This window comes from Hemibagrus wyckioides, linkage group LG07, assembly GCF_019097595.1.
Source record: "Hemibagrus wyckioides isolate EC202008001 linkage group LG07, SWU_Hwy_1.0, whole genome shotgun sequence".
Classification (NCBI taxonomy): domain Eukaryota; kingdom Metazoa; phylum Chordata; class Actinopteri; order Siluriformes; family Bagridae; genus Hemibagrus; species Hemibagrus wyckioides.
In genome coordinates, this window is record NC_080716.1 from 12652136 (window position 1) to 12667490 (window position 15355).

The 15355-nt window shown below is 38.5% G+C and overlaps 1 protein-coding gene across 3 annotated transcripts in view; it reads right to left on the reverse strand.

Moving 5' to 3' along the window:
• Window positions 1-246: 246 nt before the first annotated feature.
• The window catches only part of mllt3 (MLLT3 super elongation complex subunit), a 53074-nt gene continuing 37965 nt past the window's right edge, over window positions 247-15355 (reverse strand). Inside the window, exons 8-13 of one of the 3 annotated variants that reach the window (XM_058394386.1) lie at window positions 6892-6964; window positions 5108-5204; window positions 4649-4748; window positions 3662-3730; window positions 3441-3512; window positions 247-2226 (exon numbers count right to left, since the gene is read on the reverse strand). In XM_058394386.1, the coding sequence (XP_058250369.1) occupies window positions 2095-2226; window positions 3441-3512; window positions 3662-3730; window positions 4649-4748; window positions 5108-5204; window positions 6892-6964 (543 nt within the window). In that variant the 3' untranslated portion in view covers window positions 247-2094. Of the gene's footprint in view, window positions 2227-3440; window positions 3513-3661; window positions 3731-4648; window positions 4749-5107; window positions 5247-6891; window positions 6965-15355 lie in introns of all 3 variants that reach the window. The other 2 variants (XM_058394387.1, XM_058394385.1) reach the window with 2 other exon arrangements.

The following is a 15355-nucleotide window of genomic DNA, read 5'->3' on the forward strand; positions in this document are numbered from 1 at the left end:
TGGGGATTAGTTTACTACCTAAACACATTTATTTTGATTCTGTTAATCCTGAGAGCAACACATAAGCAATAAGGTGCCTTAAATGAAATTGTTTTTATGCTACCGCTACACACTTCAATCAACAATCTTGAGCATGAGATGATGAATGAGAATAATGCTAAACAGAAAGTCAGCCCGTGTCTCCAACACTGCTTTGTTTTACTGACACCAAACATAGTAGGTGTGTTTGACCACACCCTAAAGATCACCTGTGCTCCATCACACCATCACTAGGTGGCACTATAATAAAGAGCTGAACATTAAGATTCGTTCATGAACTAATTTCCCCTCACAAAATGCGAATTTCAGCCGAGTCCTTCCAAACCAGTTGGTTCAAATCACCAAGTGCTTGGACCCCTTAATCGCTGCTTGCAGCTACATTTCAACACTCACCTCTCATTCAAGTTAATTTACATACAAACTACACTTGCTTCTTACAATCATTAATCATTCTGATCATTCACACTTTCTAGTCAATAACCAGACACTGATGCAGACCGTTTGGATTTTATATTAGGATAAAAAAAAAAATGTTGAAATTAAGTCAGTACCTTCCAAGAAAGGAAAGATATTCAGATTTTTTTTTTTTTTATCACATATAAAGTTTATACACACATATAAACATTATATAATGATAGCTAAACTAAAGGTTCTTTGGGTTGAGAAACTCAAATGAGGGAAATCCAGACAAAAAAAGTATACAAGGTTTGATTTCATTCAAAAACAAACACAATACAAAAATGCAGTTATGTAAAAATTCGTACACATTTAGATTTTTTTTTTTTTTTGTTTAGTTTTTTTTTTTGTTTGTTTGTTTGTTTGTTTTTTTATACACACAGTGCCAATAATTCAGTCCCCTCCCTGTCAGGTCATCAAAGTAATCTGTAGCTCTTACAGATAAATTCGTTTGATTTAAAATAACCCATCTAAAGATACTGGTCTTGCCTTAAGGCACAACTCAACCATCAAAGCCTACAGCTCAACTGTACAATCAGCCCACACTGACATCTAGCAATCGTTCAGAAACAGTTCAGAGGACCTGAAGAGTAAACTCTGAGGTGGAAACAAAAAAAAAAGAAAAAAAAAAAAAGAATTTTAACAAACTAAAAATTCCAAAAGACCCATAACCAGTTCCCACTGGTTTAGAGACAGCCAAGACAGAAGCAACGCGATTGTGGTCCCTATGAAATAAATAACATCAACAGATTCAATAAGACAGCTTTCAACTGAGACATATTCTTACTACGTAAGCATATTTGGCCTTAAAATCAATCATTATTTTAGCTCAGTCCTGACCAGTACAAAAGGTGACATTCCTCAATCATTCCAATGTTGGTACTGCCTTCATGTATAATCGGTTAAAAATAGTATCTGAGCCTCACCATGAATGTTTTTGTCTCATGACATTGCTTTTTCTGGAAACAGCAGTAAGACCAAGAATGGTGCTTTCCTCTAAAACCACAATTCCTACAGTGCCTTTAATGTCCAGTCTTGTAAATATGTCACGGATAATTTGTTCTTCCTTTCACGCTGGATGTAACTGTTAGATTTTGTGAGCAAAATCTAACACTTCACCACCTTAAAACACCAATGACATGACTGTGCCCAAGTGCTTGCACGAGTTTAATATCATTTGCTCTTACACACATGTGCACGCACACACCACACGCACAAGGACACGCGCACACACACTTGAAAATCATACTCAATAAATAGACAATGGTGTAAGGCAGTGTTGAGACATGCATTCATCACAAAGAACAGAACCAAACATCATTCGTACATCGTAACAATATGCACATTGTTTTTTTTGGCGCATGAACTTGTTATTCCCTTTTTGGCAATGGTGGACTTTTCAAGGCTTTTCAGGTGAAGTCCTGGTGGACAGGAAGAATCTCACATCCATCTCTGAGGCACACAGAGAGAAGAAAGGAGCTCCAGGACCTCTGGATGAAGCTGATTCCATAACATTGCCACAAGTTGATTGAGACAAAATCAGGAGGACAATCAGGAGGTCTGGTGTTCCTGCTCATGGCAGCCAGCTGCACACGTCTTTCAAGATGTTCCAGAAGTTTCCAGGTAGCTCTGCAGCTTTCGAACCGTGGTTTTGTCCAAGGAGCACAGGTCAAAGTCAAAGGTTGTGTTTGTGATGTGAAAATGTCCAGTTTCTTCAATGAGGTTTACAATCTGAAAGCAAAAAAGGAGGACAATAGATTAGCAATACAAACAAATGGTGGTCATCTACACTGTAATATTAACTCACATTTTTATATTGTTGTTAAATAAAACCAGGTTTAGGAGAAGCTAGGCTGAACGAGTGGGGCTTTGTCTGAACAAGTCTTCATTGAAAATTAGAAGCACCCAAACTCCACATGGTGCCGTGTATCTGAATGTAATGGGAGAGATGCTTGTCTAACATGCCAACTTATTGATACCAGTCGTCTCTTTCTAGTTCGAGGGGATCATGCTAGCAAATTAAGGGGACGGGAAGTGGACGAGGGGGAAGGGGAAGGGGTTCTGCACAAATGAAACTGCTCAGTAATGGGACCCAAACCTGATCCTTTTCACACTACAAAGCCAGATTCCCATATGGAAAGAATTTATTGTCTCTATGCTGAACCAAGGCCAGGAACAGAGAGACTCGGGGGTCTGTTATGACAACAGTAAAGATAGAAGTCAGCTGCTCGTGTGACCAAACTGCTGTCTGGATGGAGGACTGAGGCTTTTTCATTGCTAACGGTTTTATTTGACAGGTCTGTGACTTTCAGATAAAAAAATATATATATATTTCAAGCAATAACAACAACTCATGTTTGCAACAGAAAAGCAGAAAGAACCTTAGAAATTACAATAGCTTTATTATATTTTGGCCATTTGTCAAACTACTGTCTAATAAACAATGCATTTTCATACAACACACTCCATAAACCCTTCAGATAAACTATGTAAAACGGCAATGGCTGTTTTCTCCAATCTTTGAGGCCAAAAACACAGTAAGATACTGCAATGTTTCATGGCTAAGGAGGTGGAATACATATTACGGTTACAAAGGATTGGCTTGATCTTGACATATGCTTATGCTTCCAATCTTTGTTTGGAAATCTCACAAGCATTCTCTATTTTCCAGCCAAACCTGGTTGTCCATTTAGTCTTAACTACTAGGCCTCAAAGTATTATGACTGCCAACATCAGGGGAAAGAAACCCTGATTTGATAATAAAGCGTTTTATTTTATATGTTTCAGGGGTTTTATATATTTCAGTGCCTATTATCTGCTTTAAGGATGTTCGACTCTTTTCATCCTTATTGCATTATGAGCTTAGAAAATTGAACCGTTTTCGGAGATTTCTCTCCTTGGAACTTCACAAAAATGTTTCTTGACTCATGATGTAAACACGGTACCTGCTGTAATATGTGCCTCTCTCTCAGTGCCATTAGTCTTCTATGGAGCTCCACCAGTTCATCCAAGTATGCCTAAAACAACACAGCAGATGCCTTACATCTAAAAGGTGTACTATCCAGACACAGTAAACACATTAATCGTCTGACTTTTCAGCTTTCACCTCATAACATACTAAAATCTTCTTCTAGTACAAATGGGTGCTGTTTATATCAGTAGTCACCTTGTCACAGTCAATATTCTTGTTTTTATCCCCTTTTGTCTGCTTCATGGGACTCTTCACTTCTAGAATCTGCAAGACAACAGAATTAATCAACTTGTAACACTGGCATGGGTTATACTGAAGCCAGAAAAAGTACATTTATGTAGCACCAAGGCATTTTTCTAAACATAGGAAGGAAACTTTCAAGGTAGCCATGATATTTTCTAAATTAAAAGCAGGATGGAACCAGTACAATCAATTAATCAAGTTATAATCAATGACCAACTCTAAAATAGACATGTTAAATCCATACAGAATAAAACAGATTCAGGGATATAAATGTAAAAGGAGCAGCAGTAGCTCAGTTAAGATTCTGAGCTAGATCCACTAATGAGCTACTCTGTATTTGGACTGAATGTGTCAGCTAATGAACCCATCCATGCAGTGTCCACACTTATGGACAGTTAATTTAAGGCTATTCTTTATGTTTTAGTAAAATATGAAATCACATCAAATAACTTGAGTGCATAAATGTAAATTCACATAAATGCCTGTAGCTCTCAAATCCTCTAGTTCCTCAGTGTTTACTAACTTACTACATACAAAATGCAGGAAAAAATGTTTTTTCGGTAAAACTGATCATTTTAGACTTTTTCTTTTTTAAATTAGTTTTTTTTTATCTCTGCATCAAGCATGTTAAAAAATTCTATCTTCTAAATGTTTTGTCTTCATTTTCTATTATTTTTAAAAATATAATGCTTTTTACTCAAAAAATCTACTTACTTTCTTAAATAAGTAATATTTAGACAGAATCACAATTCACACTTGTGATTTTAATGTGAAATGAATTAAAAAGAAATAAAACTAAAAGGTTAAAACAAGCGTCTGTCATGAATTAAATGTAAACTGACCACTTTTAAAGAATGGAACATTTTCAGGAGTAAAAAAACACTTTGCTTTAAATGTAACTCCAGCTTATTTTGCATTTAAAAAAAAAATTGTTCTTACCTGATTATTGCTGGCCTTCAGAAGGGGTGGGGCCTCATTGTGTGGGAGTGGTGAGGAGGCGGAACTATTCTCACTGTCACTGCCGTCACTCAAACTCACCCTGTGACCATAGAAGAGAAATTCACTGCAACAATGTAAGTGCAGTCTGCAGGCTTTTGTCATTCCAGACATTTACACTTGATTTAATCAGACTAACCAGAATTTTAGCACAACTGTACCTACTGCTAATAAAACTAATCCATTCTTTTAGAAGACACTAACAAAGAGGTAAAAATCTGTACTGGGGCCAATTGGTAAACCAGCACTTCAGTAATAATATTTCATGCATTTATAATGGGGCATTTAACAGTACTCATAAAGTTCAAATAAAACAGGCTTAGGCTACATTCTTGGGTAATAAAGCTACTCTACAAAAACCAAAAGGCAATAAATCCAATTGCAAATCGGGAAAATTTTCACCTGCGATGGCGATGCGTCATGTGTGTGTGTAAGGGACGCTCCATGTCCGAGTCCATGTCGTTGTCCTCTTCCTCCTCTGACTCATCTTCATTGTCATCTGAGTGCAAATCTGGAATTATCGTCTGTAAAGGACCCAGCACTGAATGTGCACAACACAGAAAACACTAAACAACTAATCGACAAACTGAGTTTGAAATCAAGATGTTACACGGTCCCCTCCTGAATTACTGGCACCCTTGATGAAGATAAATAAAAAAGGATATGATAAATGTTTTTGTGGTTACTAACCTAATCCAGCCTTTTCTTAGAAAAACGTTTTCTAATTTTCAGGAATACTGGTACCCTGGTAAATACTCATGATAAAATGTAACTGAACATGTTCCCAATTATTATATATAATTTACACTCATCTGAGTGTTTTCAAACTCGTCATCATTCATTCATCACTTCTGTTACCCATCTTTGTAAAGAGTGCCAATAATTCTGCAGCTGACTAACAAAAGACAAATAATTCTACATACACTGATCAGCCATAACAATAAAACCACCTGACTAATATTAGACCTGGTAGGTTCCCTTTGTGCCACGAACAGCTCTGACCTGTCGAGGCACTTGAAGGAATGTGTATGGTCTACAACAATGTTTACATAGGTGGTACAGGTCAACATAACCACATGAATGCCAGGACCTATGTTTTCCCATCAGAACTTTATCCAATGCATCACACTGCCTCCGCTGGCTTGCCTTATTTCCATTCTGCATCCTAGTGCCATGTCCTCCCCAGGTAAGTGATGCACACACTCCACATGATGGGAAAGAAAATGTGAATCACCAGACCAGGCTGTCTTCTTCCATTGCTCCATGGTCCAGTTCTGATGTAGGAGTTTCTGGTGGTGGACAGGGATCAGCATGGGCACTCTGACCAGTCTGTGTCTGTGTTACAGTAGCTCTTCTGAGGAATCTAACCAGCTGAGCCAGCCTTTGCTCCCCATGCACATCAGTGAGCCTTGAGAGCCCATGACCCCTTTGCCAGTTCACCTGTTGTCCTTCCGTTGTCCAGTTTGGTAGGTACTAACCACTGCACACTAGCAACATCTCACAAGACCTGCTGTTTTGCTCAGTTGTCTAGCCAATATACTGTGGTCCTTTTGAATATCACTCAGATCCTTACACTTGACCATTTTCCTGCTTCCAACACATTGACTTTTAGAACTGACGATCACTTGCTCCCTAATATATCCCTTTAGAGCTGTCATTGTAACAAGATAATCAAATGTTATTCACTTCACTTGTCAGTGTTTTTTATGCTATGGCTGATCGGTGTATACACCCAAAACCCAGATGTAATTTGTTCCAAAAAAGCAGATAATGCAGATTTACAGGGAATAGGATCCTAATTTCCATAAAAAGTGTTAGTGTTTGTGGGATAGACTATAGATTCATGAAGCACAGGTCACAACTGCGACAGACGGCCCAGAATCCTGACATCCCTGTTAATCACAATATAAATGCACAATACAATGACTGCACTAATACTGGTACACTAGCACCATGTAGAATTTGACCAATTAAGCTAACGTGTCAGTCAATTGTTTCAAAATCCCATCGTTGATTGAAAAAATAATAGTGAACTATTATAATGGGAATTTAAATATCAGGAGTCCTAATAGAGGGGTTTGGTTGTATTAAGCATTAAAAATAACAAAACATAAAAAAATAACTATTCACCCTAAAGCATGTTAAAAGCATGCTAAATGAAACAAGGCAGGACAAGATGAGGTTACCTTGTCGCTTGTGTGTAGGTCTGTATCCTGAACTTGAACTGGAGCTGGAGCTGGCAGGACTGGGCTGTTCTGACTGCAGTGTAAGGTGAGAAAATATAAAAGATTAAAAAAATATATATATTACAAGGTTCCCTGCAAAGAGGGGAAAAAATGAACTGTTATACAAGCATCCCGCTGCACGCAGATATGTCCCGGTCTGAAACACACACCTTCCTCATCATTATCTATAACCATCTTTATAACTACATACGCCATAATTTACGCATGTTTTATGTACTGTTGCTAAAGTGCCACTGTGAGCAGAAACTAAATCATTTCTTGTACAGTCATCATGACAGACCATCACATAGCCTCACGTCGCGCAACAGAGCTTTAACAGCGCAAACCACCGTATTAGCTTCACTTTCCTCCCCACAGTGGAGGCTTTAATGGGTTCTAGTGGCACTTCCAGAGTAAATCAAGAACATGCACTAAACCCTTCTTAATGAAAGCTGATTTACGAGTTCCCCTCAAGCAGTGTATGCACCAGGCATTCATACACACACACACACGTTTATCTTACTTACCACTAGCACAATTATTTATGCATGTAATTAATACTAAGCAACTCCCAAATCTACACCAGCCTTAACCTTAGAAACACAAAGGAAGCTTTTTTAAATAAAGCTGCAGTTTAGCTCATGGGAACCATCCAAATGTCCTCACATGGTCAAAACGGTCAGATATTCTGATCCTCGTGTGGGACACTTGGTCTTGGTCTTTATATATATGTATATATGTATACATACCACCATCGCAACTTGCTAAATCCATATTGCTGAATGCTTTGAATATATATGCTTATATCAGTTTACCTTTATTTAACCTTAACAGTTAAATTAACAGTCTCATCAAATGAATAAACAATTACAATAAACATGAACAACTCAAGCACATTTAAACTCTCCGGGTCTTCATGACATGTAACAATCGTAGGAGTCGGAGGAAGATGACCAGACCTCATCACGCCTGGACTCTGAAACAACAGGACTGATGTAGAGGAATTTAAATTCTTCTAGCAACTGTTATGCAGAACCCTGCAATAGTGATTCAGCCCTTTATATAATAAATAGCCATTTATTATGATTATATGAATAAGCTTTGGCTTGAGACAAATACAATTTCAGTTGCACCCTTCATGAAAGTAAGAGATGTGTTTAAGACTTTGTGTGTGTGTGTATGTGAATGAAGCAGACTTCCCAATGTGGTCAAGATTAAAGACTCTGCATGCTGCTAAAGGGAGAAATGTGACAGTTTTACTGGACAGGCTCCCATGGCTGCGGTATTTACAACACACACACACACACACACAAAATACTGGTGCTCATATACAATTTCCCACTAACAAGGAATACAAAATAACACACACACACCCCTCTACTTCTAACTGAGTGGTAGCGCTCAAACACTTTCCCACAACAGAAAATAAGACCCTCTTTTAGAAACACACTTCTTGTGCTCATACTCCACAATTTTCAAGTAATGAGGGTCAAAAAAACAACAACAAAACACCAGTATTCAATGTTTCAACTGGTACACTAATTTCTTGCTTTTGAGCAATTCCCCACAAAAGGTCAGCCAGAGTCATTTCCAGAATTGGGAGGACTTCACCACGTTTTAAAAACCGAGCTCTCTGATTTTTTGTTTTGTTTTTTTGCTGAAGCACTGAGGGCTTTTTGGAGAAAATATTAAAACAAGCTGCAGAGAACACTGGCGTAAACGAGATATATAAACAACAGTCCACAGAGCTTCTGCTATGAAACCACGCTACACTGATGGCCAAGGCTTATTGTAACAAATCAACCACACATTAAAAGGAAGAAGCCCCCCAGGAGGGCCGGTCACACTTGTGGTCCAAACTCTCCACTTGGCCCGGTTTTGAGGGTTTTAAGTTTCACATTAAGTCCGTCCTGCATTTCTTTGTGGCTTGTAACCCTCTGCTGAAAGGCCCCTCACAAAGCTCTGCACTCATACTGGAGCAGGCGGAGGAGGTGCAACATGCTTTTAAACGGGGGCAGAAAGAGGGAGAGCCTGAAAGTTCAGCGCAATACTATTAACTTAATTCCTGTTGGAGAACAGCCCAAGAGGAACTCTAAAGACGCCATTAAAGTTAATCTCAATTAATTTGTTTACATTCTTTTCTGATGAGCCCTCTGTGAAACAAAATAGGGACTCTTGTTGAAAATGCAGGGCAGAATTCACTTGGCCTCTAAGCACCAAAAGGGTAACTTGTCTAAAAGAAGCTTAACTCCTACAGCTCCAAAATCCTCAGGACAAAGCAGTAGGGTAAACCGCAATTAACACACGCTAATAGGGAGGAAATGATTCTAACTGAAACAAAGATCGCTTACTACACCTTTACGAAAGCATGTACAGTATCAACCAGACGAATACTGAAAACGTTTCGTTGAGCACGGCACTGAACTGTACGTGTTCCTGTTTACAGAGATGCTCGACATGGCTTCTATAAATTGCCACTATGAGCTGACTAAAGCAGTATTTTAAGAACTACAACTGGAAAGGAGCCACAAGAGACATAAATATCTCGAATATCGCACAGTCCTTTGTGGAGGATTAACTCCCCAATGTACGAGCACGTTTAGTTTGGATGAGGCTTGTGCTATATAATGATTGAGTCATCTCTGCAGAAGATTACTGTGCCATTTACTCAGTGTATATCAAAAATACGAATAATTACTCAAGAAAGGGCCGAAACCACACTATTTGTCTCTCTAAATAAAATGGGAGATGAGCCAATCTCCACAAATCTGTGCAGGTGTATTAAAACTTTAAATATGAACTGACCCTTGAAGCTCTGCCTCCCCTCCCCTCCCCTTCACCAACCGCACACACTCTCAGGACAACCTCACTTCCTTGCTTTCTGTTAATGTTTAATAAAATGTATTAAATGGGCTAACATTATACAAGTATATAGTTCATTTCAGATTACTATATTTATTAAATATAGCTCTGAAGTATTTCATCAGAAAATGGTCCAAAAGGGTGCTTATAATTTCTCGTCTTAAAGTGGAAAAAGTGGTAAAAAGAAATTGACCTAAAACGATTACACTACAACAAAGTGTCCATGCAAACACTTTACAAATAGTGTTAATGGCATTTATAATGAGAAAGTGACTAAATAAACTGTTTTTTTCTTCACTGGTCAGTGCTGAGACATGTTCAGACGTGGCCACCCCTGAGCAACAGTGACAAATGTCAGCCATGTGGACATTAGACAACAATATGTTAAAGGATTTATTAGAAAATATACTGGCATGCTTTATTTACTGTTCACTTTCAATCACCTACTAATTCAGCATTTTAAAGTTTTTGCTGGTAAGCAGTTTCTGACTTAAACCTGAAAAGCTTGTCTTCTTGTCTTTTTAGGTTACTGGTTCATTTATTGCAACTTTTTTTAAATAGAGGATTTTAAACAAAAAATCTGTATCAGATAAGCCTATGGTTATTCCTCATACAGAGACCACTGAAGGTTCCACATAGAAGCCAACAATAAATCAAGGGGTACTATCTGAACAAAAAAAAAAAAAAAAGAAAAAGAAAAAAAAAAAAAGAATGTGGTCCATTTCCCTACCCAAAGAGCCCTTGAGGGAGTTTTCTTAAGAGCTTATGGCCCCACTCACAGCTCCATAAAGTGAAAATCTTGCCACAATTCAGAGGGATTTCACCAGTCATCTAAAAACAAACCTCGAGTAAACCACATTTTTGTCTGGATGAAAAGAGTACAACATGAACACTGTACTCTTTTAAAGGCTGTATTCCCAAAACAACAATAAACCTGAGCTTTCGTCGCCTCTAGTAGTGGTTCTGGCTCATGATTCACACTAAATCCAAAAGATTTGAATGGGTTAGGGCAAAAAAAAAAGAAAAAAAAAAGAAATTGATAGTGGCACTACTCAAAGCAAGCAGGGTGGTAAAGACACGTTTATACCCCTCGCAGAGCCGGCGGGACAGCAAAGCAGTTCTTTGAAGTATCTTTACTATCTTTCTCTTTGTTATAACCCCCCCACACCCATCCTTTTTCTCTTTCCACCTCTTTGCATTTTACTGCCTGTTTGTCTGTCTAGGAGCCTCACTGACATCAAACGCATGGTCAGAGCACCAGACTGTAAATCACAGAGCCTTTCTCGAGACCAACGGCCCCCAATCTAGACGCTAGTAAAAGCGCGGCCAGAGCAGCCCCACACCCCTCCACCACTATAACCAACACCATTACTCATGTGGAAACTCTGGCAAATCTTTAAGTACCGGCATCATCTGGTTGAGAACAGAAGCTAGGGCATATGAGAACTCAAGCTGCTATGACTCTCCCCCGTGATCCTCGCTTAGCTGTCACCCAAGCTTGAGTAACGGCTAAGCAGTCTCTGAACTATAAAATGCTACATTACTTTTTTACAGCTAATGAAAAAGCAACTTCCATCAAAACAAGCATACCCTGTGGCCTCATGTGAGCCACTGAAATGAAGTCCCAAACCAGTAGAGATCTGAATAAATTCAACTTATTTGCTAAAGAGCTGTTGCACTTCATTCCTTTAGTTGTGTGTTCATCAAACACCTTACTTTTTACCGGCAATACTGTGACTACAGAGTTATACGAGTCCTTATGAGTTTAGAATGAACGGGAGATTTGTCATGATGTTTGTTTTAAGCCTTCTGTCTTCTTCTGAATTTGTCTGCTTCTTAAAATGTGAGGTTTCTTCTTGAAACATTCCACATTTTGCTCACTGCATTCAAGACATAGCTGCAATTGCCTACAATTTGTTAAAGCCACCCCAACAGTCCAAAACCAAAACCACTAGTCACTTCAATTCAATTTGATTTGTGTGGCACTTTTAAATGACATTAATGGACATTGTCATAAAACAGCTTCACAGGAATATGCAAAAAAATATATATATATTTATATATTAAAAGTATATTTATCGCTAATGATTAAGCCAGGCAACAGTGGCAAGGACAATATGAGAAAGAAATCCTGAAAGGAACCAGACTCACTTCACACACTAAACAGAGCAATTATAAATCATTTCCTTTCTATGACTGCAAGTGCAATTGTTTAACCCGGGAGATTTTGAGCAACTTATAAGTATGATCATCGTTGTAGTTTCTGAATTCAATATAGTTTTAACATAAAACTCGTAGTCTCCTAAACTACAAGCTCCTTCCCTGATTACAGAGTGATGTCAAATCAACATGGCAGCACACACCGTGAAGGAAATTACTCCCATTTTGAAATTAGTTTATAGCAGTATTGGTTAAACATCAGTTAATATTCAGACACAGTACCTGATTAAAATTACTACAATTACCCAGATAACTACTCGCTATTGTCCACTGTTCTGCAATTTCTGTCCAAAATGTTGCATGAAACTGTGGTTAATGTAGCTTTGCATGAGCTGTACATTCTCTGACACAGCACTAAAAAGGCCAGCTTTTGTGGAGGCGTCCATGTTTTTTTAAAATTCCTACTTAGCATGTACATGCCAAGGTGGGAAATGATGTATGGCAACTTGAAAAATACCACTTACAAAGCACCGTGAATGAACAGTATTTTGTTCCAGCTGTACAGATAGGCTATACAGTCTACATAAATGTAGTCAAAATTATACAAGTGTGTGTGTGTGTGTGTGTGTTTATATATATATATAAAGTCTAGATACACATGGTTTCAGCTGAGATGCTTTACTGACTGCTGACTTCAGACATGACTTTGACTCTCTTCACTACGCCAGGTACTACAACAGCTTGTTTTAATTCAAGGATTAACTTACGAATTGCAATACACTATAGTACTACGGGAAGGTCTCGATTTGCTCCAAAAATCTTGGGCACTCAAAGTTCACCCATTAATAACAGCCACGAACAAACTTCAGTTACTGCCCAACATTTTTCCAGTAAAAGGGTCCTTTCCCTGCCAACTTTGCAAGTAAGTGTTCTAATCCAAAAGAACATGGTGGCGTCAGCTCACTTCACACCAGCTGACAACAGGCAAGCTAGAGGAACTGTGAACAAAAGGTTCAATAACCATCACACTGCACAGACAACCAGAACCATGCAGCTGTGCTGGGGCTTTACGAGCATCGCCTCAACTGTGGTGCCATAAATCTGAAATTGCTCTACAACTGATGACTGGGCTGGTGCAGGGCCTTTGTCCCATTCACTTCCCAGCCACCAAAGAGCCCCTATATAGGAACGTCATAAACAGATTTAAGGGTACGGTTAAAGCCAGCACCCCCCAAAATCAGCCTCTAATCACCATCCATCTGAGGATCTGACACAGCAGTCAGGCCAACGACTGGGGTGCTTAACACAGAATAAATTTAAAGAGCAGGGTAAGAAACCTGTAGTGTAAAAGGCTGAAAAAATTTCTGGCATCAGGGGCCAATAATTAAATGTACGGCAGGGGTGAAGTCCATTCATTTGCATGAAGTGAACAGAAAATGGGCAATCATAATATTTAGATCAGCTGTAACACTTAGGAAGACACATCTAATCTAGGTAGTTAAGCTAGATACTCTTCAGATCTCTTCAGCTGCAGTCACATTTTTACTCTGAAGAAAGACGTGTTGACCGTTTTTTACTTTAAGCTCTTGAAGATGTAATGTTTAATATCTTAATAATTTCAAAAAGATCTACGTTAAAGCTTGCTGCATAGATCCATGTTCTTTACGTCACAATCACAATAAAAAAATATATACATAAAGCTTCACAGTTTAGCAATAATTTCTTTGTTCAGATTACAGATCATGACTAGCAATAATTTTATATTTTTATTTATTTACTTAACCTCAAAGTTAGCGGTACTAACTGCAAACCCACATCTTTTGACCAATAATATGTTTTGTTATTGTTTAGGCCCTATATCAGTTATATATCTGTCCATAAAGCAACAAGTTTATATTGTTGAAATACAGGTAAATTTTTTTGTAACATCAAAAATAGGCATATTGGTTAACTAACTTATGTATTTCTTTGCTAGTCACTAGTTATGGCTTACTTTTTAGTATCTAGCTTTGGCAATTCATCCAACACTGGGAGAAAAAAATCCTCGTCTAGTCTGAGGAATTGACCCCCCGCAGCTGTCAGACACTTACAGAGTTAAGTTGCTACATGCATAGAAATGGATCCAGGATTCCAGACTCACAGACACGGCAATATGGACAGAAACACCTGGGATTTGTTAATCGTCATAAACACAGCCGTGTCTTTCTTCCTTTCACTCGTTTTTAAGGAGCGGGATTAAAGAACCTTAGCTATTCATTGCACCCTTCCTCCGAGCTCCATAGGTGCCATAAAACCATAAATCTCATCTCACCACTTGCTTTAAAGCTAATAAACCAGGCCTCCCTTTGAGAACCTCTTTCTTAAACAAAGTGAGAGGATACGGCAGTTGTGTGGCAGCTCCAGTGTTTCACTAATCCCACTTCCTAGACTGGAGAATTACTCAGATGCTATAGGAGTCAGTGTGGAGGTAGAAAGTTCTGCACTAAAACAAGGTCAACTAGACATTTAATAGAACTACAGACGTGCTGTCTGGAGAGAGATTTGTGACTGCGGAATAAAATGTTTGCATTCTCTTCAAGCCTCTAGCATAGTTCGACATGACGCACCATCCCTCCAGGACATCATGCATAAAGAGTCTTCTCTGTGGAATGGATAGCCGTGCCTCTCCAATCTGCTGAATCACTGAACGAAAACTTAAGACCTACCTCTTAACCAATTACCAAAAAAAAAGTGATTAGAGTTGTTTTGGTGTCCCAACAGGGTTGTATTCTTCGACTCAAATGTATTTGTACTAGCATAAGCAAATTTCTTTGAAAGACACTGAAAGCACTCCTGTAAATCACTATGGGCACTATGGGTATCTGCCAAATGCTGGAACTAGACACGAGACAGAATTGTCAGAATTGTCTCAGATATCATGATACAAAATCCTTGTGAGACAAATCTGCTGCTCATATGTTACTGTGATAAGTCTGTTTAATATTCATTATAAGCTTTACCTCTTCTTACACACTAGGCCACAGCACCAGAGGTTGTAGATTACAGAGCACTCCCAGCATCTGCCTCACTGCATGCTTAATTAATAGTCCACAAAGTTAAGCTAATCAGGAAGATGCATTACAGCTCACATGTCGAACACCATCCCCACATCCTCAATTCATCTGCCCTATGTAAAAAAAAAAATAAATAAATACAGCAATACAGCTACTGCTCAACTGTTCCACACTAATCTGTGGCATAACCATTGAAGGTAGTTAGTATAAAATGCTGTACCTGTATATACATCCAGTTTCTATAGCGACTAGCTTGACCAAGGTCTAAAATGTGGCTTAAAATGTACACCTGCATATTGCACTTGATGGAAATCACACGTGTGTGGGGAAAAAAAGTCAACCGCCTGGCA